The sequence below is a fragment of the Pelodiscus sinensis genome, chromosome 19, assembly GCF_049634645.1.
Source record: "Pelodiscus sinensis isolate JC-2024 chromosome 19, ASM4963464v1, whole genome shotgun sequence".
NCBI classification, from domain to species: domain Eukaryota; kingdom Metazoa; phylum Chordata; order Testudines; family Trionychidae; genus Pelodiscus; species Pelodiscus sinensis.
The window spans coordinates 10,288,345-10,314,232 of record NC_134729.1 but is presented as its reverse complement, the minus strand read 5'-3'; the positions used below and the strand labels follow the sequence as shown (position 1 = coordinate 10,314,232).

Genomic DNA, 25,888 nt, shown 5'->3' with positions numbered 1-25,888 from the left:
CGCCCCACCCTTCCGACCCCCATTTCAGAGCCCACCCCCGCCCTTTTTAATTGTTCAAATTGTTGCTCGTTTTAGGCAAAGAAAGAGAGAAAAACGTGTGTTGGATTTTTATCGGAGGATTTTACAAATCAGGTTTGATTGTTTTTAGGGTTCAAGGGTTTTTCACTCCAGCAGCAGCGTCCTTGAAAAGAGAAACAAGAAACTCACCCCAATGCAAATAATAAAATAATCAGAAATGCCCCAAACAACCCAAAAGTATAAGAAAAAAAACCTCCCAATGCAAAACTCTGAGCACCCCAGGGACAGAAAGGACAGTAGGAGATAGAGATGGATGGGGATGGCTGGCTGCAGGGTGTTGGATAGATAGATAGATAGATAGATAGATAGATAGATAGATAGATAGATAGATAGATAGATAGATAGATAGATAGATAGATAGATAGAAGGGGTGCATGGGGATAGATAGATAAATAGATAGAAGGGGTGCATGGGGATAGATAGATAGATAGATCTGTATTGGGATAGACAGAGGGCCTGTATGGAGTAGACAGGTAGGTAGACAGAGGGGGCTAGACTGATTGATTGATTGATTGATCAGTCAAAGGAACCAGGATTCTGGGAACCCAGCTGAGCTAAGAGACAGGGCCAGGCGATAGTTGTCCGCCCCTCCCTCAATTCCTGATCCTCTGCTGCTTAGCTTCAAGCAGATACCAACTCTGGCTTCTCCATATCAGCCCACTTATCAGCCTAGGTCTAAAAGGGCGTTCCCCAGCCTGGCCATGCAGGAATCAGAGCAGACGATCAGCTCGAATGTCTCTCTCCCCCCCCCGAAAATCGGCTAGACCAGTGCAGGCCAATGGCCCCGCTAGCCCAGCATCCTGCCTTCTAAAGCAAGGTGCTTCCGAGGGAGCGAAGAGGACGGGGAAATGACGGGGCGAGCCATCCTCTGGCAAGCAGCCCCAACTCCTGCCCATCCGAAGTTCCCTTTAGGGAAGCCGAGAGCATGAGGCTGTATCCCTAACTTGGCTAGTAGCCCTGGCTGGGCCTGTCTCCCAGGGACACCTCAAATTGGTTTCTGACCCCGTTATACCTCCGACCTTCACAACAGCGCCCCTGGCCAGCTGTGCAGTGAAGTCCTGGGGCTTGTTTCAAACCTGCCGCCTGTGCCCTGCATGGGGGGGACCTCTGGGCCTGCTCTTCAAAGGGGGAAGTAACAGACCCTTCATCACTGTCCCCTCCCAGCCATGGAGTCACACCCTCTCCCGGCCGTCTCTCCTGCGCTGCCCAGTCCCAGCCTTATTACTCTCCTCGCACAGAAGCGGCTCCCTCCCCTGCCTGGCTTGTTGCCTTTCTCTGTCCTCTCTGCAATCCCAGACGAGCCTTTTTGCAATGGGGAGACCAGAACTCCATTCCTGGGCAGGGGCACGTGAATTCCTCTCTCCATACCCTGCCTACCTGGCTATCCCCACGCACCCCACTACTTAGCTGTGTGTAAACGGGGGCTTCTCGGGGGCTGCTTAGCACAGCTCCTAGGCACAGACCCATCACCCCCTAAGACACCAGCCGCTTTCTCGTCTCCTTTGAAATCTCCTATGAGATCTGATATGACAGGCCTGCCCCGCTCTCCCCTGCTCAGATAGAGCCCACCCCCACTTCACCTCAACCACACTCCATCTGCTCCTGGCTCTCCAACGCCTCCAGCCTGTGACGATAACCACCAGTGTTTTCCAAAGGGGGTCAGGATCAAAACCCACTTCCCCCATATCCCAGGGGGAAACTGAGGCCCAGAGCAGGGCAGCAACTCCTCCCAGGTCACCCAGCAGAGCCAGAAATAGAGCCTGGCTCTTACAGTGCAGCGCTCTTGCCCGAGGGAGCAGCTCAGCTCCACTGAACTCCAGGGGTCAGCGGGAGCTGCCCTGGCCGCGGCGACATGGCTTGTTTGTGCCAAGCTCTGGCTCCAGCTAAATGCAAGTGACCTTGTTTTGTAACTACACTTTGAATGGAAATGTCCTTCCCTGCGGGGGAAGGGGAGGAGGGGAGAGCCCTGGCTCCAATCTGACCCCGGGGGCGGTTCGGGGGTGGCAACGGGGCCTTATCCCTCTAGGGGGCGCCAGCTCTGGGACTGAGGAATGGGGCACGGGGCCTGCCTCCTCTAGGGGGCGCCATTGTGACCCTCCGGTGGCAGCTTTCGGTGCAGTTCAGGCAGAGAGGAGGGAATTCTCCAGGTTGGCATTTGGCCAGGACAGACACTGGAGTTCACACCCCAACCTGCCAGGGGCTCCTTAGCTCTGTGTATTCGGGCCTCGGTGTGAGACGTGACCCAAAGAACCGGCGTGTGGGAGAGGCTGAGGAGCCGGGCTGGACTGGGCTCGTGGTCCCGCCCCCATGGAAAGTGTTTCCTAATACCCGAGAGAGGCCAGAGGGCCGGCTGGAGGCAGAGGAGAACGGGGAGATGCGGATGGATACCGTGTGCGAGGAGAGAGAGAGCCATGTATGGGACTGGGGAGCCACAGAGAAGGGGTGTTGGAGGGTAGAGGGGGCAGAGGATGGGTTGATGGACAGGAGTGTGTGGGGATGGCTGAATGGCTAAAGGGGATGGATGAACAGAGGTGTAAGGAGATGGATGGATGGATGGGGTGAGCATGAGGATGGATGGACAGACAGGGGTGTGTCTGGGGATGGGTAGAGGGTGTGTGGGGGGTGGATGGATGGGGTGTGTGGGGGGCTGCAGGGATAGAGAGGTGTGTATGGGGAGGGATGGACAGACAGACAGTTGGGGTGTATGGGGATGGATGGATGTGAGGTCACTGGAAGGACAGAGGGGTGTATCAGGGGATGAATAGAGGGGCATAGGGAGTTGGATGGACAGACAGATAGGTGTGAATGGGGATGGACAGAGAGGCGTGGGGGCACTGGAAGGACAGACACAGGGGTGTGTATGTGGATGGACAGAGGGACGTGGGGGCACTGGAAGGACAGACAGGGGTGTGAATGGGGATGGACAGAGGGACATGGGGGCACTGGAAGGACAGACAAAGGGGTGTGAATGGGGATGGACAGAGGGACGTGGGGGCACTGGAAGGACACACAGGGGTGTGAATGGGGATGGACAGAGGGACGTGGCGGCACTGGAAGGACAGACACAGGGGTGTGAATGGGGATGGACAGAGGGACATGGGGGCACTGGAAGGACAGACAGGGGTGTGAATGGGGATGGACAGAGGGACATGGGGGCACTGGAAGGACACACAGGGGTGTGAATGGGGATGGACAGAGGGACGTGGCGGCACTGGAAGGACAGACAGGGGTGTGAATGGGGATGGACAGAGGGACATGGGGGCACTGGAAGGACACACAGGGGTGTGAATGGGGATGGACAGAGGGACGTGGCGGCACTGGAAGGACAGACACAGGGGTGTGAATGGGGATGGACAGAGGGACGTGGGGGCACTGGAAGGACAGACACAGGGGTGTGAATGGGGATGGACAGAGGGACGTGGGGGCACTGGAAGGACAGACACAGGGGTGTGAATGGGGATGGACAGAGGGACGTGGGGGCACTGGAAGGACAGACACAGGGGTGTGAATGGGGATGGACAGACTTACAATCTAACAGTTCAAATGGGCTTTTTACTCCCCGAACCCCTCGTGGCACCTCTGGCCACGCCTTGGGGCCGGCTGGTCTCCCCTGCACAGAGGCCTGTGGCCAGGAGCTCTGTGGGGCGGGGCTGAGGGCCGGCCTGAATAAATTTCCACACGGGGGCTGGCTCCAGAGCAGTCCAGGGGCTATGGGGTGGGGAGCGAAGGGGCCTCTGCCTTGCTCCATGGGGGCCCTGGAAGCTGGTTTGAACCCAGCCTCCTGGGCATCCGGCTGCAGCACTAAGTGAACCTGTGGACGGGGGCAGGGTGTGTTGCACACAGGGGGAAGGGAAACAACTCCAGACAAAGCCAACATCCTGGAAGCAGCTCGGCAGGGCCTAGCGAGACAGGACCCAGCGGCCAGGAGCAAACCAGCCAGCTCAGAAATCTCCAGCCACCGCAGCGCCTGTGCCAGGGTGGGAGGCAAAACGCCCCCAGCCCCAGGTCACTGTGGGGCCGGGGGCCAAACTGCCTTGCTGCCAACGGGCCTGCGGGAGACATGGGGCTGAAGTCCCGGCTCCCGGGACGAGGGGCAGACAGCAGAGACTGGCACCTCGGGGCGGGCTCACTGGCTGGGTGCCAGGCTCTGGCTGAGGGTGACAGCTGCCCCGCCCAACCCCGCTCAGGCCCTGCCCCTGCATGGGGAGCCCACATGGCTGCAGAAAACAAGCCCCCGAGAAGCTCCAGGCACAGACGTCAGCTAGGCCGAGCCAGATCCTTCCTGTTGTAAACATCTCCCAGTTTCTACCTAATCTTGTGCCTTTGGGGATCTCGACTCATGATTTTAGACCATTCAGGGCGGGTGATGCTGGAAATCGGGCGGACTGGGGGGGACTGTGCCCCTTTCCGTGTCTGCTCTCTGGGGCGCGGGAGGGGTCTGTCTCCTCTGTGCAGCGCCCAGCACACTCGGGGTCTGGATCTTGGCTGAGGTCTCTAGGCACTGCTCTAATAATAACAATAAACGAGTGAATAACTGCTCACCCAGCTGAGTAACGGCAGCCCCAGCCGGGCCTGAAATACACACAGCTGCTGTCAATGACTAACTGATCCCTTGTGGAAAAACCAGAGGCGGCCCCTAGAGATCGGAGGGAAGGAAGGGAAAGAAACAATATGACAGGAAATAAAAGAGAGAGGGAGAGAGAGGGGAGCTGAGAAAAAGGCTGGTTTTTTTTCTATTTTCACAGTTATAACAATTATATTTCTCTAATCCCACCCCCTCCAAAAATAAATGAAATAGATAAAAAAAACAACAAAACAAAACAAAACAAAACAAAACGACCCGAACCAAATGAAAATGCATTCAATGAACACAAGGGAAATTGGCACCTGAAGAAGGAAAATAGGCCGTTTGGTTAGAACGGAGGCAGCTGCAAAGGAAGAAAGCGGGGAGTTTGACGCACAAAGGTACCTCCCCCATCTCCCCGCTTTCTGCACCCCTACCATGCCCCAGCCCCCCACGGTCAACAGCACGGGGGCACCCCTCCCGAGAGAGCAGGAAGGGACAGCATGGAGCGCAGGGAGAGAGGAGGATCTGCATGTTAGGGGGCGCTCTGGCAGCTGGTGAGCCCGGCCTGCTGCAAAGCATTGTGGCCTAGAAGGCGCCAGACTTTTGTCACAGTGAGTGGAATGAGGTCTGACAGAACTAGAGTGACTCCCATCATGCTTTGCATCATGTTAGCATGAAGCTTTGCTTTGTGTGAGCACCACTCCCATGATGCTTTGCTTCGTGTGAGCATCACTCCATCACGCTTTGCTTCGTGTGAGCACCACTCCCATGATGCTTTGCTTTGTGTGAGCACCACTCCCATCGTGCTTTGCTTCGTGTGAGCACCACTCCCATGATGCTTTGCTTTGTGTGAGCACCACTCCCATCGTGCTTTGCTTCGTGTGAGCACCACTCCCATGATGCTTTGCTTTGTGTGAGCACCACTCCCATCGTGCTTTGCTTTGTGTGAGCACCACTCCCATGATGCTTTGCTTTGTGTGAGCACCACTCCCATCACGCTTTGCTTCGTGTGAGCACCACTCCCATTACGCTTTGCTTCGTGTGCGCACCACTCCCATCATGCTTTGCTTTGTGTGAGCACCACTCCCATCACGCTTTGCTTTGTGTGAGCACCACTCCCATGATGCTTTGCTTCGTGTGCGCACCACTCCCATCATGCTCCACCTCACGGTTAAGCAGTGGGAGTTGGGCACACGCTGGGCATGCAGCGGTGAGAAATCATAGCTGCTTCCCATAACACTGAGGCCCCCACCCTGCATGTGCTGCCCAGCTTTGGGCCTGGCCTCCTTCCTGGGCTCCACCCAAACTCCCTCCCCTTTCAGAGGCGAGAGCTGAACCCAGGAGTCCTGACGCCTGGACACCCTCACTCCGCCCCCCCCTCCCCGGCCCCCGGAGGCCCTGACTGACTCTGCCATGCCATGCCCATCGCTCCAGTAGAAACCCAGGTCCCTGGCAAGCCTGCCCCACATACCCAGCATAGGGCCGGGCAGGGGCAGCAGCCTACATCCTGCCCACGCAGATGAGTGGCTGAAATGTTCCCCAAATCTCTCCTCCCCCACTGAAGAGGCTGTCCAATGTCTGAGCTGGGGGAGAGGGGGCTGCCACTCACAGTGGGGAGCAATGGGCCCTGGGGCCTTGCTGGCAGCCGGGTCTCAGCGTCTCATGCTGGGACTCTGGGGTGGGCGGGCTGGCTAGAGCCCCCGAGCAGGGCTTGGCAGCCAGCGCCGCCACCCCCCCCCCCCCGGAGTAGTCGAGTGACACCGACAGAGTGGCACTGCTTTGCACCAGTTCCGGATCTGGCCCCTTCTGCCCCAGATCTCTCTGCTTGCCCTATGGAAACCCTAGGGCCAGTGCATCCAATTCCCAGTGATTCCCAAGGGGCTTCTGCCTTGGTGCTAAGCCCAGAAGATGCCTCTGGTCCTAGCCAGGGGGCTCCCTGTCTCGTCCCTGCCAGACCCATGGTGACTTAAATCCTGATTTACACCCCCGAGTCAATGATTCCAGCTGGTGTAAACAGGCATAGAGCCATTAAACTCATTGGAGCGACACCACTTTACCCTGCTTAGGAGTTTGCTTTTTGGAGTGACTTCAGATTTACGGGTTGGGGTCCAGGAGAGCAGGGTTGTGCTCACTCTGGTTTGAATCTGGTTTAGATGGAGTTCACTCCTGCTTTACATCCTGCTGTAGCAGAGATCATAGTCTGGCTTCCAGGCAGTGACTCCAGATTCCCCTCCTGGTGTAAGTGAGAGCAGGCTTTTGCTTCATCTGACTTACTCTGGATGTGCACGCCGGATTTGGTGACCCTGTCTCCTGCCTTCCCCCTGGCCTCCCTGGGAGCAGAAGTGGATTTCCAGGGACCAGTCCGGGTTTACACCCCAGCATAAGTAGGAACCAGATCTGGAGTCAGAGCGTCGTGGAGCTCAGAATCCGCCCCCACCCCCGCTCTCTCTCGCTCGCTGCTAGTTCCGCCCCCTGAACCTCGCCTCTCCCTTGCTGACGCTGGCTGCTGGGTGAGTGGCAGCGCGGGGGAGAGCAGATGGTGGGCACCGCGCCAGCGCCAGGAGAACAGCCGCGCCTTGAAATGTGAGGAGCGGGGTGGCCAATCCGCTGCCGCGCTGCCACCCGGCGAGCATTTGGGTAGCGCGTATGTCGCCTCAAAATGTGTTGCATGAGCGGGTGGGAGTGGGGGGAGACATGTCAGTTTCCGCTTCTCCCCAGCAAGATGGGCATGAAACTCAGGGATTGGCAGAAGGGGCCAGCTGGTGTAAACGGGCGAGGGATAAGCCCTCCGCGTAATCGCACCGGGTTGGAGCTGGCCCAGTTGACCCAGGCAGCCACATGGTGAGGAGGCAGGGACAGGAAAGCTCCGTCTCTTGGATACGGGGCGTGAACGCAGGCATGTTCAGCAGGTGTGCGCACTTCAGGGCATGTGTGTGTGCCATGTACAGACATGGGCAGTGTACAGGCGTGTGCATATGTATGCACCGTGCATAGCCGTGTTCAATATACAGGCATGTGTATGTGTGTGCACCGTGCACAGCCATGTGCAATGTACAAATGTGTGCATGTGGGTGTGCCGTGCACAGCTGTGTGCAATGTACAGGTGTGTGTATGTGCGTGCCATGTACAGCTATGTGCCATGTACCGGTGTGTGCATGTATGTGTGCCGTGCACAGCTGCGTGCAATGTACAGGTGTGTGCGTGTGCAATATATCCATGTGCATCAGTGTGCAATGGTGTGTGTGTGCATGTGCGTGTGTGAGCGTAAAAACTCATTCAGTGGAGTCTGGCAGGTTCCAATTTCCAGCCCTTCATCTCTGTGCCTCTTTCATCTCCACGCTCCATTGCTCCCCCTGCCATCCTCCCCCCCAGCATGCTTGACCCCACCCTTCCCACACAGCCCTCTCTGCAGCCCAGCCTGAGACCCCAGCCCTGTCTCAATGGGCTGCCCCCGTGCTGTTTGGGGCAGAGTCAGTAATAGCCTGAGGTTGTCTGGGCGCGTCCCCCGCAGAGCTGAAAGGAAAAGGAACAGGAATCGGAGTTAAATCGGTTAAGAGGATGTGCTGGACTCTGAGGCCCACTTCTCAGCTCCGGCTCTGTCTGCGAGGAGAAACCAAACGGGGTGTTACCAGTCCCCCCCAGCCCAGCCCCCCCGGAAAAAGACAGGAAGCGTCAAACAATAGGAAGCAACACCCCGCCCGCCCGAAATGACATGCCCTGGCTCGCGCTACACAAAGCAGCAGGGAAGGGAGTGGGGTTGCTGCAGACCCAGAGGGAGAGAGGTACCCCCAAACCGGCTCCCTTGGACTGTAGCCCTGGTCTCACACTGCCCTGCCTGCTCTTCCGATCCCTAGTGAAGATTGCACCGTGCACCCCAGAGCCGGGATCACTCTCTCAGTATCTCTTTGGGGTGCCCCTGATTTGGGGGACCCAGCTCAGGGAGCAGACTGAGCAACCCACAGAGGCAGGATTTGGGGCACAGAGACTTGCTTTCTATGCTGGGATCAAACTAGAGTCTCCAGGAGCTAAAGATAAATCTTTAATTAAAGAGAACATGTGATGAAGCCACCAGGAATACGTCCAACCCAAAATTAGCAATCCTAGACCTGGCTCTGTGGGAGGCCAGGGAGCTGTCACAGAGACAAACTCAGCCTGCCAAGGTGGGTCTTCCTGTTTTTTCCAGACCTGCTTCCTGTTTGTTTCCAAGCCCCGAACCTCCACTTCCTGTTTCCATGAAGGACCTGTTCCTCCGGAGGGAATTTCCCGGGCCCAGGAGGAGTAGGGGCCTGTCGGACTGACCCAGTTCCAACCCACCTGCAGCTCCCGCTGGGGGTTTGTTGGGAAGGGGGCAGAGGGGCACGCGCACAGGCAGAGTACACACACGCGTTCACACAGAGGTGCACACATCTGCCCGCACAGCACATAGGGAGCACACATACACACACACCCGTACACACACACATTCACATTCGTATCTCTCTTCCCTCCCCAAACCCAGGCCTCCAGCCTCTGTGTTAATCTGCCGCCCTACCCCCCAGCCTAAGGCAAGTGCTCCTTGGAATGTACCCAGCCCAGGGGTCCCCGTTGCCTGAAGCTTCTCCTCACAGGACTCTCCCTCCTCAAATGTAGCTCTAGGATCCTTCCCAGCTGAGTCCTAACTTCCAGACGCCTCCCACTGCTCTAACCACTAGACCCCACTCCCCTCCCACCTTTCCCCACTCAGCCCCACCTGGGACAGGTACAATCCTCCCTATGCCCAGAACAAGCAGGGCCAGCCCCCATCCAACCTTGCTCCCCTGTGCCCCCTTGGGACGGACAGCAATACTGCGGTGTAGCCTTCAGTGGGGCTGGGATGCAAGGAAACCTCTAGGGAGATGCTGGCCAGCACCGGCTGAAGAGCCTGAGGAACCAGCAGCCTCAGCACCGAGACGCATGATAAGCCCCCGCCCCAGGCTTGCCAACTTCCCTTGCCCTTTGGGCCCTGCACCGACTACGAGGGGGTCACCCCCTACCAAGCCCCTCACACCCTCTCCTTGCTGCACAGCACCCCCTAGCTCCACACTGGGGTCAGCACTGACTGCCCCCCCGCAGAATCTCCTCTATTAGCATCTCCACATGGTCTTCCTCAAAAGATGGACCTCAAGCAAGGAGCTCAAATCCTTTATCTCTGGCCCCAATCACCCCCCACGTCCACCCCCCAGTGCCAGGGACCAGGGAGCCGGTTCAGGGGGGTCTTCCCCCCGCTTTGGGTGGGAGGTTTTGACAGGGAGGAGGGAAGCCAACAGATCGGACCCGAACACGGTTGTAAAAGGAGAACGGGACTCACTGTATGGGACACAGTCATACTGGACCTCCAGGTACTTGTAGGTTCCGGGACAGGGGTCCGGGAAAGCGTCCGATCCGGCCACCACCACGCACTGCGTCCGGTTATTGCACCTGGGGGGAGAGAGAGGGCACAGGGGCCATTAATGAATAGCCCCACTGCATAATGGCTCCAAACTGCAGCCATTCTGGGGTGTGTCAGGGCAGCACACAGACACGCAGAGGGATGGCAGGGAGTAAGGAGGAACTGAGGAGCATGGGGATGGGGCCAGGAAGCTGGGTTGCATGTTCTGACGCTGGTGAGACACTTGGGGGGTGGGGCAGGTCTTCAGTAACCTGCAGCGGGCCAGGGCTTTATGTCTTCAAGGGACAGGGACTCTGGTCCCCTGGTTCTAGTCCCAGCTCAGGAGAGTGGTGCCTAAGTATTAAAATGGGGCTGGGGGAGCCAGGGGGCGGGATGCCTGGGTTCTATCCCCAGCCCTGACACAGAGTCGCTGGGCAGAAACCCATTCCCGTTTCAGTGTCTCGGTTTCCGGAGATTGCCCCGAACAAGTCCCCTTCCATCCACTCTCCTGTGAGGCGTAATAGGCATCGGTCAGCCTCCAGGTATCTGTGAGGTCCCAATCCAGGGCAGACAATCCCCCTGAGGTAAAATCATTTCCTCCATTGGGCCCTGATCAGAACCCCGGGCCCAGAGCACCCATGAGGAGGCTGAAAGCAGGGATTGCTTTAGCGAGGGGGCAGAATTTGCCTGGGGAACTCCCTGCCACAGGATGAGAGAGGGGCTGAGAACCCAGTAGGATTCCAAGGACAGGTCGGGCACAGCTGGGTCCCAGGGAGGAGACAGATTGAAACCAGGGCTAGAAACCCTGGGCCCGGATCAAAGACCCCATGGAGTCTGGTAATTCCATCCCTGCCCTCTAGGGGGCTCCCTTTACCTGCCTCTGAGGCCGCTGGCCTGGGTGGCTAGAGCCAGGAGGGCGATTCGGGTGTTCCAGACCCACACGCACCCACACGCTCGCTACATACAGATCCCCCCCCGTGTGCCCTCCCAAACACCTGACCCCCTCCATGCACATACCCCCCTTTCCGCATGCCCACGTCAGCGCAGCCCCCTAGACGCCCCCATCCCCCATGTGCACACCCACACACTGACATGGGGCTGTGGGCTTTCAGTGCCACGCTGCCTGTTGCAATCACATCTCTGTGGCAGGCCGGGTGTGGGTGAGGGGGAGGTTTGGCTCGGGGGCATTTTTCCCGGCAAGCTCTGCAAAATAATTGCCCAAATTACATTAGCTCAGTGGAGTGGGTTTCCTGGGGGGCTGAGAGTCCCAGGCTGGGGGCCCCTCATTGTTCTGCTCGCGACTGTACCCGAGCCGAGGCCAAAAGGCCAAGAGCAGAGTAATAATATCCGGGAAGAATTTCACCTTTCCCAGCCTCTCCAGCTCAGTCCCCCAGCTAGAACTGCAGCGCGCGCGGGAGAGAACAAAGCACGGGCGAGAGGAAGAAAGAACAGCGTGAGAGGAAGCCAGAAGGGAAGAATGAAACAGAAAGAACAAAAGAAAGACGAGCAAGGCGGGAAGGAAGGAATGGGCGTAAGGAAGAAGGAGGCGAACATGCAAGCAAGGGGGTAGGGGTCAGGAGGGACAAGACAGATGGCAAGAGGAGGGGTTTAAAGCAAGAAGGGGGGAAGGGAACTCTTCTTCAGTCCCACCGCATGCCTTTGCTCCTTTGCGGCAGGGAGTCCCACAGGGTAACAGGTAACGTTTCCTTTTGGCAGACCAAAGCTCACGGCTGCTTGGGACTCGACAGGGCTTGGCTCTGCCCCTGGAAACCCAGCGATCCCAAATGGGGAATGGGGAGAGGCCGGGGGAGTCACTCGGTAGGGTTCAGAGACTCCCAGTGGGAGAAGATGCTGGTGCACCCACCTCCTCCCCACAGCGCCCGAGCCCAGGGCATGGACCCCTCGGGGCAGTGGAGTGATTCCTGGGAGTCCTCGGATGAGATGTTAGCCTGAGAAAGCCATGGAGGGGCAGGGGGAAGAGGGAGGATGAGGGGTCAGTGTTTAGACACGAGCTGAGTCCATGCTCAGCCCCCCCCCCCGAGTCGCTCGCCCCACTGGGAGGCCAGGGCAGGCTGTTGTAATTTCAGAGAGTGGCCAGGAGAGGGCGACATTGCTCCATCCCTCCCCCTTCACAGCCTCTGCCCCAGCCGGCTGGACCCCAGACCCACCCACGCTGCTGGGGGATCCCCAGATCACAGCTGAGGACAGGCCAACTCAGCTCCGGTCACAGGCCCGGAGAGGCAGAGGGGGAGGGGCTAATGGAAGTGGAAATCAGAGAGGACTGACCGTCTGGGTTATCCCCCTCAGGGAGGGGCAGGAGAAAGGGGCCCAAAGCCCCTGTGACCACCACAGCAAGTGTGGGCCTGGCCCCCCAAACCACCCACGGCAACCTCTCTGAGCTGGGCATAGAACCCAGGAGGCCTGGCTCCCCGCCACTCGCCCCCCCCCGCCCGTCCCCAAGCCAGGGACAGATCCCCCGGCTCCCACGCCCTGACCCCATGACGTTCCCCGGCCCTAGCAACCCACGAGGCTGGAGCCAGGTGCCCCAGAGAGCAGGCTGCATTTGGCAGCTGCCTGGTGCCAGCCAGCTGGGGGAGCAGGTGGTGGCAGCATGAAGAGGCCCCCTCCCTCCCCTGCCCATCTCCGGCAAACAGCCCTGGCCAATGAGGCGGCAGCTGCCCTGCCTCTGGGGTGGCCCTGCCCGGGGCCCAGGAACGTGGGCCCAGGTTGCTCCGGCAGCCGACAGCCCTGGGGAACGGCCCCGTCCGCCCCTTCTCCGATTGCATCAGCCTTGCCAGGGAGAGCAGGTGGCAGGAGCTAACGAGGGAGCGATTGGGAGGGGGGGCTGTCAGAGCTCCCTGGCAGCAGGGGGGTGGCATTGCCAGGGAGAGAAGGGTGGCGACCTCTCCATCTCTCCCACCCTGACACAAACCTGCTCCCTGTTGCAAGGGCTTCTGGGAACCTGGCTCACAGGCCCAACGATGGGAATCGAAGCTGAGTCCCACCCGGTCTCTGCTCTAACCACTCGACCCCACTCCCCTCCCAGAGCCCAGATAGAACCCGGAGGCCTGGTGTTTCGCTTTATGACTGACCGTGTTTGCCCAGAGCTACTGAAGCCAGGCAGGGGGACCCTCTGCCCACCCAGCAGCTCTGGCCAGAGAGGATGGGCCATCTAGGACCACACAGGATGGGCGAGGTGCCGGGAGAGGCTGGGTAGCTGGCCGAAGGCAATAAAACAAAGCCCCCTGCAAATCTTCCATCTCTTTGGCTGTTTGAACTCGGGGGGGGGGGGGGCAGCGAAGCCAAACGGAAGCCCGAGGCCCCCAAGGGCTGCCCTGAGAGACACGCTGACCTGACAGCTCACAGGAGCCGGCTGGTAACTCACAGGGGGGATGTTCACTGGCTTGCTCCTGGAACGAGCTCCGATTTCTCCTGCCAGTTAACAACCTTTGGCCGGGTTAGCCCTGACTACGGGCACCGGTCGGCGCTGGGCTGCTGGGGCTGGAAGCTGCCTGGCCACGTGTGTCCGGGTGGGGAGCAGTCGTGACTGAGCCCAGAGCTCGCAGTCACCCCTACCTGGGGGAGATCTCATTACAGAGCTCGCTGACTGCCAGCTGCAGGCCTCTGCCATTTGTTCCAGGCTGCCCTGGGGTTGGCACCCTCATGCTCCAGCCAGCAAGATGCCGACTTCCTTCCAGAACCGAGCATAGAACCCAGGAGTCCTGCCTCCTGGCCGCCCCCTGATGCTTCAACCACTAGACCCAGCTCCCCCAATCTTTCTGGATGGCTCACTGCTGCAGAGCCTGCTCCTCACTAAACCAGGCAGCCTCTCTGCCCCCCAAGTCGCCATTGCCCACTAGGCTGTCCCAGGTGGGGACAGAGCCAGGCTGTGCTGGATGCAGGGGATGCCCCAGGCCGGGAAGGGGGACAGAGCCTGCCCGGGGAGAGGCCGTGCAGGGAGAGAGGGCATGGCGGAGAGTTGGCTCCAGGAACTGGCCACACGGCACCAGGAGGGAAACTCTTTGGAAAAATCAGAAATGCTGGTAATCGGAGTGTGCCACCCACGGCCGGTGCCCACTCAATGCCCGCTGCCTTCCCCTTCTCCTGGACTCCACCCCCCTAGCCCTTGCCCCCCGAGCTCACTGCCCCTGAGCCCCCCAGCACGGCCTGCCTTGATGCACCCCCTCCCTACACAGCCCTCAACCGCGGAGGTGGACAGGACCGGATGCAGGTGTGTGTGTGGGGGGGGGGGGGGGGGGCGTGTGTGATGCCTGCAACCTTCACCAGCAGATGCTATATCGACCTGGCGTGGGGAGCCATGCCACAGGCCTGCCCCTCCACCCCATCTGGGAGGTGTGGTGTGTGGGGATAGATAGACAGACAGTCAGAGGGAGGGAAGCAGTGTGGGGATAGATAGATAGATAGATAGATAGATAGATAGATAGATAGATAGATAGATAGGTGGGCAGGTGGGCAGGTGGGCAGGTGGGCTGTGTGGGGATGGGTGGATCGACGGATCGCAGGGGTGGGTGGGGACACATAGATGATGGCTGTGGACTCAAGTTAAGTGCAGCCTCTAGACCTTGTGCCTTGGTTTGTTCTCCAGGGAACCTGTCGCTCTCCCCAGCCTGGCTGCCCAGCTCGGAAAGGGGCGTGTGCTCGCTGTCCCGGCCGGCGTGTGCACTGCCCATGTGGGGATTTGGGGGTAGCCAGGGATGGGCTTTGAGTGTCACAGGGTCAGGGAGCGGGGTGGGGGCTAGTGGGCTGGGGAGGGGAGGGGAGGTAGCGGACACAGTTACACACGAGGGATTGTTGTTCGGCTGGAGCCACGGGGACTAAGGGGACAGACCCAGGCCCGCGGTGCGTGCGGGGGCGGGCGCAGCGCTCTCACCTCTGGGACATGATCTTGAAGGCGTCGGGCAGGTAGCACTGCACGTTCTCCATCTGGAAGGGGTCGGCGTCACAGATCTTGTCGTCCGTGCGCCCGTAGTTGGCGTTCTCCACCATGATGACGTCGCTGCCCGGGCAGCGCAGCTCGATGGGGTAGCCCTCGCAGGCCAGTTCCCGCCGCACCAGGCCGAAGGGCAGGCCGGCACGGCTCAGACCTACGTCAGAGCGACAGGAGGAGACAGTGAGGGGCATGGTGGGTCACCACCCCATTTTCCCCATCCAGTGCCTCAGTTTCCCCTCCCTCTGAAGCTCGGGTGGCATCTGTAATTTATTTCCCCACCTGCCCACGGAGCGAGCTGCCAGCTCATGGCTCTGGGAACCTGGACTCCTGGGTTCTAATCCCAGCTCTGGGAGGGGAGTTTCAGGTGGGGGGAAGCTGGGACTCCATTCCCTGGCCAGGGAGGGAAGAAGGGTCTAGTGGTCAGAGCAGGGAGTGGCAGAAGACCAGTGGGGTCCAGTCTAGTTCCCACAGAAACGCCTGCCAGTACTTTAGAGGCCAAGGATGGTGCCAGTGTTTGAGAAGCTGCGTGGTCTAGTGAGTGGGACACAGGACACGGCGCCATTCCTGGCTCTGCCACTGACTTCCTGGGTGGCCCTGGACAAGTCCCTTCCCTTCTCAGAGCCTCAGCTTCCCTAGGCTTTGGGTGCAGGAGCTGTCTCTTGGGTGTCTGGGCATCACCCGGCACAATGGGCCCTGATACGGTTGGGATTTGTAGGTGCTACCGTAATCCATATAATATAAGAGCAAGTGCCTCTATCTTTCCCAGATTTGGGGGAAGGAGGGGGTTTATAGAGATAGGAGCAGGCCACTCATGGAGGGACTCTGGGCCCTTGCCCCGGGGCTGCATTTTAAGGCTCACGTGTGGCTGGATGTTTTGCCCAGCTCCAGACGTCTCTCACCACGCGCTCAGCTCCCCGTGCCGCCCGTGACCCACTTTCCAGGCAGCGGCTGAGCCGACAGTCTCGCCAATGTGCTGAGCAAATTCCCTGCAATCCCTCCGAATCCCCCCTCCCATGTGACCAGGACCCGCTGGGAGGGGAGAGGAGCATTAAACAACCCAGGGGGACTGTAAAGAGGGAACTAGGACTCCTGGGTTCCATCCCCATCCCCAGGAGGGGAGAGGGGTGTAGGTGTCAGAGCGGGGAGCCGGGGCTCCGGGGCTCTGTCCCTGGCTTTAGGTTAACATGCTGTGTGACTCGGGGGCAGGCTGTGGGTCTCTCCTCTGCCCATCCGCCCCAGGGACCACAGCCTGGTTGGATACAGGCCAGTGGAACAGAACAGGAACAAACAGATGCAACGCCTGCTACAGGCACATGGGGGCGCTGCCTCGAGGCACAGCTGGCTGGCTGCACAGGCACTCACCACTGCCCCTCTCCCCCAGAGGCAGCACCTGCCCCCTGGAGGCAGCGCCTGACACTGCCTCCACTGGCTGCTTGCCAAGGGCATTGCTTTTCAGGAGCTTCAGGCTGTGAGTTCAAGTCCCACTGTGGGGGAGTTGGGTGGCTCCCCACAAGTACGTCCACACAGCAGGGAAAAAGTGGAATTAAGCTACACAACTTCAGCTACATCAATTGCGTAGCTTAAGTCGAAATTGCTTAACTCTGCTTTTGGCGCTGTCTACCCCACAGGAAGTCGAGGGAAGAACACTCTTCCCTCGACTTCCATTACTCCTCGTGAAAGGAGGGTTACCACGAGTCAGAGTAAGAAGTCCTGCGGCTTGACATCATTTCGAAATAAAGGCTTGTAGTGTAGATGCGCACTGTGTTATTTCAGAATAATGTCAGTTATTCTGAAATAACGCTGCTGTGTAGATGGACCCCAAGAGAGGGAAGTGTGATTTCTTCCCACCCCCGGCACAGGGCAGAAGGGAGGGTATTCCTTCCCCATGGGGCATGAGGGGTTGAACTTGGGGCTTCCAGCATTAAAAACACATGAGCTCCTACCATATGAGTTAAAAGAGCAGCTTTGGCAGGTGTAGGAGGTTGTTATCCCAGGCTATATCTACACTACAGGGGTTTTGCGCAAGAAGCTTTTTGCGGAAGAGATCTTCCGCAAAAACGTCTTGCGCAAGAGCGTGTCCACACTGCAAAAGCACATTGCAAAAGCGAAGAGAGCGTCCAGATTGCATGGATGCTCTCTCGAAGGAAAGCTCAGAATAGTCTCCAGAGCACCTGGGCTTTTTTCGATTGGCTCTTTTTGCGCAAAACCCCCTATTGCCCATCCACACACACCTTCTTGCACAAGAACTCTTGTGCAAAAAGGAGTTACTCCCTGTAGAAAGAGGAATATCTACACTGCAAAAACCCCTCTGTTCTTTTGATCGACTGTAAATTTACTTGCACAAAAATGTGCTTGAGGGGTAGACGCTCTGCGGGTTTTTGCGCAAAACCCTGTAGCGTAGACGTAGCCCCAGTGAAGAGGGAGTGTGTTACACCCCAGCTATCTCCCCTGGAAGGGACCCCAGAACAGCCTCCACCCCACATGCCTGCCATGTATCCCCACAATTGGCCCCATCTCAGTTCCTAAAGTCCGAAGTGGAGTTTCTCAGTTCTTCTGTCCCTGTGACAGAGAACAGCTCACAGCACAGGGTACCCTGGAAACACCCCTGAGCTACCCCTAGGCCAGGGGCTGGGAGCAGAGCAGGTGTAGGCCCCTTACACCATTTCCACCCTGGGGGTGTGATTCCCAGGGAACCATTTGCCACCCTTTACAGCAGTGGTCCCCAACATTTTGGGGCTGCCGGGAGCCTGGGGGCGGGGCCACGGGCCTGGGGGTGGGGCCAAGCATGCGCCATGCGCCCGGGGCCGGAACTGGCATGTGCCGCGACTCCGGGGCAGGCGCTGCCCATGCGCCCGGGGCTGGCACCTGCTGCACGCTCGGGGGCAGGGCCAGCCCAGATTGCTCCGCGGGTGCACATAACTGGCCCGGCGGGCGCCATGTTGGGGACCACTGCTTTACAGCACTGCTGGAAGATGGGCCCAGGCATCAGGCCCTGCAGCATCCATAGAAGCGGGGCGGGGGCAGGGCAGGGCAGACAATGGGCCGCGCAGTGAGTGTCCCCCGCTCCGTCTCCCCGCGCCGGCGGCTTTGAACGGCACAAAGGGGCCCGGCTGCTGAGCGGGAAACGCCAGGAGCCAGAGACTGAAGCGGGAGCCGCAGGACACAGAGCCAGGTGGGTGATTAAAGGGATGTCAGGTGCATTATGGGAGATGTGCTCCTGCTCTGCCGGCCTTGGCAGCTACCTCTCAAAGGGGAGTGGAGAACGGAGTCGGCTCCGGCACAGGCCCCTGTGGTGAGCGCGGGGCCTGGCGGGGGGAGTGGGGACAGACTGGGCGGATGCGGGTGGGGCTGGGCCATGCCAGAGTCTTCTGTGAGTGTGGTGTGGGCATGGGTATGTGTGTGTGTGTGCAACAGGACGTGTGTGTGTGCATGGGTGTGTGTGTGCAACAGGATGTGTGTGTGTGCATGGGTGCATGTGCGTGTGCAACAGGATGTGTGTGTGTGCATGGGTGTGTGTGTGTGTGCAACAGGACGTGTGTGTGTGCGCACGTGCATGCATGCAACAGGATGTGTATGTGTGCGTGGGTATGTGTGTGTAACTGGATGTGTGTGTGTGCGCACGCGTGTGCGTGCATGCAACAGGATGTGTATGTGTGCATGGGTGTGTGTGTGTGTGCAACAGGATGTGTGTGTGTGCATGGGTGTGTGTGTTTGTGTGCAACAGGATGTGTGTGTGTGCATGGGTGTTTGTGTGTGTGTGCAACAGGATGTGTATGTGTGCATGGGTGTGTGTGTGTGTGTGCAACAGGACGTGTGTGTGCGTGCGCATGCATGCAACAGGATGTGTATGTGTGCATGTGTGTGCGTGCAACAGGATGTGTATGTGTGCATGGGCGTGCGTGCATGTATATGTGTGCGCAAAGGTGAGTGTGTATACTATTATCTGTTTGGGTACTGTGTGTTTTGTGTGCCCATTTGGGCTTGTACTAGTCTGTGCATGGATGTGTATGTGTGCGGGGGTGTGTGCATGTGCAAAGGTGAGTGTGTGTACAATTGTCTGTGTGCTGTGTGTTTTGTGTGCCCATTTGGGCTTGCACCTGTCTGAGTGTGGTGGTGTGTGTGTGAGTGCCTGTGTGTGTCTATTTGCTTGGCTATGAGTGCACGCAGGGGCAGGGGCAGGGGCAGGGGCCGGGGCGTGCGTGCGTGTGTGACTATGTGTCTGTGGGCTTGTAGGGGTTAGGGAGCGCGCATTTGTGTCTGCACAATGCTGCCCACTGGTGGGCACAATCTGAACCGTTCAGCCCTGTGCCCTGCACCCCACACTGTTCCCAGCCAGTGGGGATTCTCCAGTGACTGGCTGAAAGGGCCGGAATGGGAATAACACTAATATCTGGGCTGCACTTTGCCCCTGGAATACAGGAGCACGCGGGGCAGGTGCTCTGCATAATCCCGTCCTGTCGAGCGGGAATTAACTCCATCCCCAGAACGGCGTCCGGCGTGGGGCAGCTCCAGCAGCCTTACTGTCTGCCTTGGCTCATCGCTCGCAGGAGAGTCCTAGTTTTAAATCCCCCCACCCCCCGCTGGCTCCTCCCGGATCTAACTTTAGAAGCGGAAGCAGGCAGTGCTGAGATGATCAGATTATACAGGAATCTCTCCCCCACCCCCACGCATGGGGACCATGACGACACTCCCCACGGGGTGGGGGTGGGGTGAGACGTAAGTCTGTGCAAAGGCTCCCGTGCAAAGTGCACTCGGCTGGTTCTGAGCACGGCAGCCCCCTCCATGCACTTCCACCTCTGCTGCGTCCTCTTAACAAGCCCCTCGCCTGCTCCGGTGACATGGCTTTCCCCAGTGCCAGCAAGAGACAGGCCATGCCCCCTGTCTAAACAGGAGGAGGGAAACCGAGGCACGGAGAGGGGAAATGACTCACCCGAAGTCACACAGCGGCAGAGGCAGGAATATATCCCAGGAGTGCTGACTCCCAGCCTTCTCTGCTCTAACCGCTAGACCCCACTCCCTGCCTAGAGCGGGGGGTGGAACCCAGGAGCCCTGACTCCTCCCCTCCATTCATTACACACCTGGGGTAGCTCCACCAAGCCCAGATCCTGCTCTCCCCTGCACCAGGTGTGACCCCACTGGGCTGCAGTCCATCATCTCCCGCCCCCCGCCCCGAGTCCCTGCATCCAGCCCCCTCTGGTCAACGCCTCAGCGGAGCTGCAAAGGGATCAGATTAGCTTTTGGGTCCCATGTGCCCCCACGCCCCCTTTGAAGTTCCCTGGGCTGGCGCCTGCCCCGGTCCCCAGAGCCCCCTCTCTGGGAGGCCTGGGCGAGCGCCTCAGGGGGCACCGGGTGGAAGGGCAGGGAAGGGACGGTGCAGTGGGGCAAAGGAGCAACACAGGGAGCAGCAGCATCCGGGGAGCTCCCCAACGAGGCCCCTCGGGCTCCGCACCGACGGGTGAGCCGCAGGGCCCACCCGCAGAGGGGCCCAGCGGCCCCAGCGCCCCCTGGAGCAAAGTGGGCACAAGAGCTTAGTGAGAAGAACCGAGCTGTAGTGAGCGGACTGCTCCCGGGGCCCCAACCACCCCCCCCGAGCTGGGAGTGGCCCTCTGCCCCCCTGGCCCTGCAGCATCACGGAGAGCACTGGGGGGGACGTGTCCCCTCCGGCCCCGAGGGGAGACACCAGGCAGTGCAGGCTCCGGAGCCTGGGAGAACCCAGGGTCTGTCTGCGTCCCTGAGGCAGCTGAGATTGGATGCCCCTTGGGGACCCCCCCGAACCCCTCTCCCCCCAGCAGCCCCACCCACTGCGGCGCCCCCGGCCTACCTTGTGTGGCTGAGGTGACGAGGACGGCGGTGACACACAGGCTCCAGAGGGCGTGGGCCAGACGGGCCATGGCGCCGGCCGGCGATGGGCACGCTCGCTCCCTGGCACGGCTCTCAGCGGCCCAAACCCAAGGCCTCTCCCGGCATCACACAGGAGGGACAATCCGGCAGACGGCAGGCCTGGGAGAGGGAGGAGGGAGAAGCCATGACACAAGCTGGGGACAGCGGGGTTCACTCATCCCATGTGCAGCCGGAGCCCCCTCCCGCCCCAGTGGCACCCCACTGGAGAGGGGAACGTCCCTCCTCTGACCCAGAGGCCAACACGGTCCCGGCCCACTCCCCAGGGCCTGACGACACCCAGCCCCACTGGCTTCCCGTGTGCAAGGCCGGGGAGGGCCAACCCTGGCAGGCAAAGGGTTAACAGGGCTGGCACAGCCCCGGGAGAGCCCTGTCATGGCGAGGGGGGCTGGGAGCCAGGACCCCTGGGTTCCAGCGCCGGGTGCCCGTGCCTTAGTGGTGAATGCTGCTCCGGGGGGACGCAGGCCAGGGTCCAGCCATGCGGGTAATGGCAGCTCCCCCCGGCGGCACGGACACCGGCGCGCCAGGCTCCAGTGCCTCGCAGGTTCTGTCTGACCGCTCGTCCAGGGCCTCTGTGTCACAGTGTCACAGCTCAGCGCCACGGCTCGGCGGCCCCGGGGACGCTGGAGACTGGAGGGGGGCTCGGGGGGAGGCTGGAACCACCATGGGCAGAGGGCTGGATCACAGAGCTGGCTTCTGACAGGACTCCGGGGCTCCCCCCAGCTCGGGGTGGGGAGGCAGGGAGTCAGAACTCCTGGGTTCCACCCCCGGGAATGGGAGGGAAGGGGGGCCCCCAGGGTGTGGGGGGAAAAGGGGGATGTGGGGGTCAGAGACACACAGCTTGTGAGGGCATGGAGTGGGGGTGGGCTGAGGACAGGACAGCTCCAGCAGCCCCTCGGAGCAGGGGGCTCTAGCCATTCACCCAGGCCAGTGACAGGAACTAGGGATGTTAAATATCAGTTCATTGAATAGTCGAGTAACCTCGTGAATTCTTATTGGTTAGTCGACTATTCTAGTCCCCAGGGGCGGGGCCGGCAGCCAGTGCGCCCTGACCCCAATCCCCAGGAGGCCCCTGCCATGCCCCCTGCCTCTGTATCAGCGACAGGGTGCCGGGTGGCAACGGGTCCGTGAGGGGAGCCAGTTTCAAACCCAGCTCCCCTTGCGGACTGGCTGCCTGTCGCCCTGTGCTGCTGCCTCTGAGAAAGAGGCAGCAGCGTGGGGTGGCAGCAGCCCCTGTCTAGGGGATGGTCTGAGCTACTGGACCTAGCACAAGCTGGAACTGAGTCGGGCTGCCTGCCCGCCCGGCTCCTAATGCACTTCCAATGCAGAGCTGCAGCGGGGGTAGGTCCTGGACCTAGCGTGAGCCAGGACTGAGCCGGGCTGCTGGCAGGGAGGGGGCAGGGGGAATGCGCGTGGTCTACAGCGCTAACCTATAAGCTTTTTCTTATCGGTTAATTGGTAAATCGACTAGACCAGCGGTTCCCGAACTTTTCGACATCGCGCCCCCTTTTTGATTTTTGAGAATCCCTCACACCACCCCACCCAAAAAAATAGCAGCAAAACTTGGGGTGGGATTGATGGGGGGTGTGTGGCTGGGTCACCTCACGCCCCCCAGTTTGGGAACCCATGGACTAGACCAGTGGTCCCCAGTGCGGTGCCCGTGGGCACCATGGCGCCCACCGGAGCATTTATGTGCTCCCGCCGAAAGATCTGGGCTGGCCCTGCCCCTGGCGTGTGGTATATGCATGGTGCCGGCCCTGGACTCAGGGTGCATGGGCGGCCCCTACCCCCAGCGCGCGGCACATGCATGGCCCCATCCCCGGAAGCGCGGCGCGTGAGCAGCCCCGCCCCCGAGTGCCCGGCGTGTGAGCGGCCCCGCCCCCGAATGCCCGGTGCATGAGTGGCCCCGTCCCTGGGCACCTGGCAGCCACAAAAGGTTGGGGACCACTGGACTAGACTGTTACATCCCTAATACTAACCCGCAGTGTGGGGCCCAGGCCAGCTGGAGGCTGGGGTCGGAGTTTGTGTGTGTCTGAGCCCCTCCTACATTTCAAAGCCCAGCAGTGGAGAACGAAGGAGGCCAGATAGGGAGGAGAAGCTGAGGGGCCCTGTCGCAGGCTCCACTCCCCCTCCCCTCTACCCCTGGTATATCATAGCCTGGGAAAAACAGCATGTGCATCCCCCTACTCAGCTAAGTCTTGCTGACAGCACATCCTACCCACATCTCCCGGGATCAGCACAGCCCCCTCCTCCTGCCTCACTGGGGTCAGCGCTGACCGGGAGGGGAAAGCTCCCCCTACTGAGCCCCTGGCTTCACCCCTTAACATCTCCCCAACATCTACAGGCCCATCCCATCCCTGCTTAGCCAGAGATCGGGCCAGAAGCAGTGTTCCCTGTAAGCTGGGCACTTGGGTGGCCACCCAAGAGAGATTCAAATCAGCCCAGCTAATTAGCAGAGCACCGACAGCCAGCAGCAGGTGTTTCTGTTGGTGGTGCACATCTGCGCATGCCCTGGTGCACAGAATACAATTTATTCTGCACATGGATTTCTGACTGGAGAGAGGTAACTAGTGGGGTCCCCCAAGGGTCTGTCCTGGGACCCATCCTATTCAACTGATTTATAAATGATTGAGAAAAAGAGGGAAACAGCAAAGTGGCAAAATTTGCAGATGATACCAAACTGCTCAAGATAGTTAAGACCAAAGCAGACAGTGAAGAGCTTCAAAAAGATCTCCCCAAACGAAGTGATTGGGCAACAAAATGGCAAATGAAATGTAATGTTGGTGAATGTAAAGTAATGCACATTGGAAAAAATAATCCCAACTATACGTACAATATAATGGGGGCTAATTTAGCTACAACTACTCAAGAGAGAGATCTCGGAGTCATTGTGGGCAGTTCTCTGAAAATATCCACTCTGTGCAGCGGCAGTCAAAAAACCAAATAGAATGTTAAGAATCATTAAAAAAAGGGTGGAGAATAAGACAGAAAATATCTTAATGCCTCTGTATAAAACCATGGTACACCCACACCTTGAATACTGCGTACAGATGTAGTCACCTCATTTCAAAAAAGATACATTGGCATCGGACAAGGTTCAGAAAAGGGCAACAGAAATGATGAGGGGTTTGGAACGGGTCCCATATGAAGAGAGATTAAAAAGACTTGGATTTTTCATCTTAGAAAAGAGGAGACTAAGGGGGGATGTGACAGAGGTCTATAAAATCATGACTGGCGTGGAAAAAGTGAATAAGGAAAAGTTATTTACTTATTCTCACAATATAAGAACTAGGGGTCACCAAATGAAATTAATAGGCAGCGGGTTTAAAACAAACAGAAGGGAGTTTTTCTTCACTCAGCGCACAGCCAACCTGTGGAACTCCTTGCCGGAGGATGTGGTGAAGGCTAGGACTTTAACAGGGTTCAAAAAAGAGCTAGATAGATTCCTGGAGGTTAGGTCCATCAATGGCTATTAGCCAGGATGGGTAGAATGGTGTCCTTAGCCTCTGTTTCTCCGGAGGTGGGTGACAGGGGAGGGATCACTTGAGGATTACCTGTTGTGATCCCTCCCTCTGGGGTATCTGGCATTGGCCACTGTCGGCAGACAAGATCCTGGGCTGGATGGACCGTTGGTCTGACCCAGTCTGGCCGTTCTTATATTCTAAAAAGTTAGAGGGGCACATTGGCTGGGCTCCAGGACTCCTGGGTTCCTTTCCCGCTCTGGGGCGTAGCAGTAAGAACAGGCTGGGCTGAGTGTTGCTGGGTTTGACAAGGAATCCCAGGCGCTGGGTGGTCCCCCATGGATTGGGGCCTGGCCAGTGGGAGCCTGGCTGTGCTGGCTGGTGTCTCTCACCTGGCTGCAGGTACTTTCCAAGGTTCTAATTATGGCTTCCTGGTCTCTCCAGGGGGTGGCTGGTCTCGTGGGTGAAGACGCTGCAGTCTAAGAAACTGTCTAATTACATCTAAAACCGCCAAATTATGGCAGATCACCGGGGGAGGGGGGGGTGTCTGGTGTGTGGCGTGCTACACGTTGGCTTGGAGAGAGGAGTAGGGGTTACTGGTTAGGGCAGGCAGCTTGGAGCCAGGACTCCTGGTTTCTCTTTGAGGGGAGCTGGGTCTAGTGGTCAGCCCAGAGAGTTGGGCACCTGGCCTGCTGGGTTCTTTTGCTACATCCTGATGTGACTCACAAGCAAGTGCTTTGCCTCCTTCTGTGCCTCAGTTTCCCCATGTGTCGATGGGCGCTGATGGGGGTGGGGCCGATGGCCAGGTGACCCGGAAGGTTTTGGTGAGGTGAACACTTTGAGACCCTCACTAGATGCAGGTGGGTCCTGATCAGTATCAGGAAGAGTCAGAACCAGCTCCCCCCACTACAGCTGGGGCCACCGCCTTGGGGATCTTCCCTTCATGGGGCAAGATGGTCACCACAGTAACCTAGCAAGGGCCGGGTGACTTGCTCAGCTGAGGGCCCTGCATCAGCCCTTTCCCAGCGAGTCAGAGCAGGAACTGCAGGGGCCCGGCCAAATTCTAGCATTAATTCTACAGCTCTAATCACCTCATTTCCCTCCTGCCGCTTCTTCTCGAGGAATAGCCACTTGTTCTTCTAAAGTGTCTGGCAGCGATGGTAGGGGGCTGTGAAACGGCTGCCATGCCCCACCCCAGAGGTGGCTGCATCTCCGGGGCAGGGGAAGGATCCTTGCTCAATAGCACAGCGCCTCTGCTAAAAAGTGGTTGAGTCCTACCCCAGAGGCAGCGGGACCGCAGCGTTGGGAGAATGAGCCCCAAGTGGGGTCCCTGTGTGCTGTCCAGCAGCTGCTACTGTCCACCCCAGAGCTGGTTGCAATTGGCCCAAGACCGATTTTCTAGCCTGGACCACAAAGTGGATTTCAGCCCCCTCGCCACTCTGCTTGTGCCACGTTCCTGCTTTCGTTTCTCTGCACCACCGGGCCTTCTCCTTGGAAAGGCCCCGCAAAGGGCAGTGAGATGAACAGGCAATGGAAAATCTCCAGCT

The 25,888-nt window shown here is 59.0% G+C and overlaps 1 protein-coding gene across 7 annotated transcripts in view; it reads right to left on the bottom strand.

The window, feature by feature from the left end:
- Nucleotides 1–25,888, bottom strand: part of ADGRL1 (adhesion G protein-coupled receptor L1) — a 103,842-nt gene that overhangs the window by 45,040 nt on the left and 32,914 nt on the right. For all 7 annotated transcript variants that reach the window (XM_075902216.1, XM_075902219.1, XM_075902217.1 and 4 more), the window contains exons 2-4: nt 20,804–20,982; nt 14,923–15,136; nt 9,972–10,081 (exon numbers count right to left, since the gene is read on the bottom strand). In XM_075902216.1, the coding sequence (XP_075758331.1) occupies nt 9,972–10,081; nt 14,923–15,136; nt 20,804–20,873 (394 nt within the window). In that variant the 5' untranslated portion in view covers nt 20,874–20,982. The remainder of the gene's footprint in view (nt 1–9,971; nt 10,082–14,922; nt 15,137–20,803; nt 20,983–25,888) is intronic.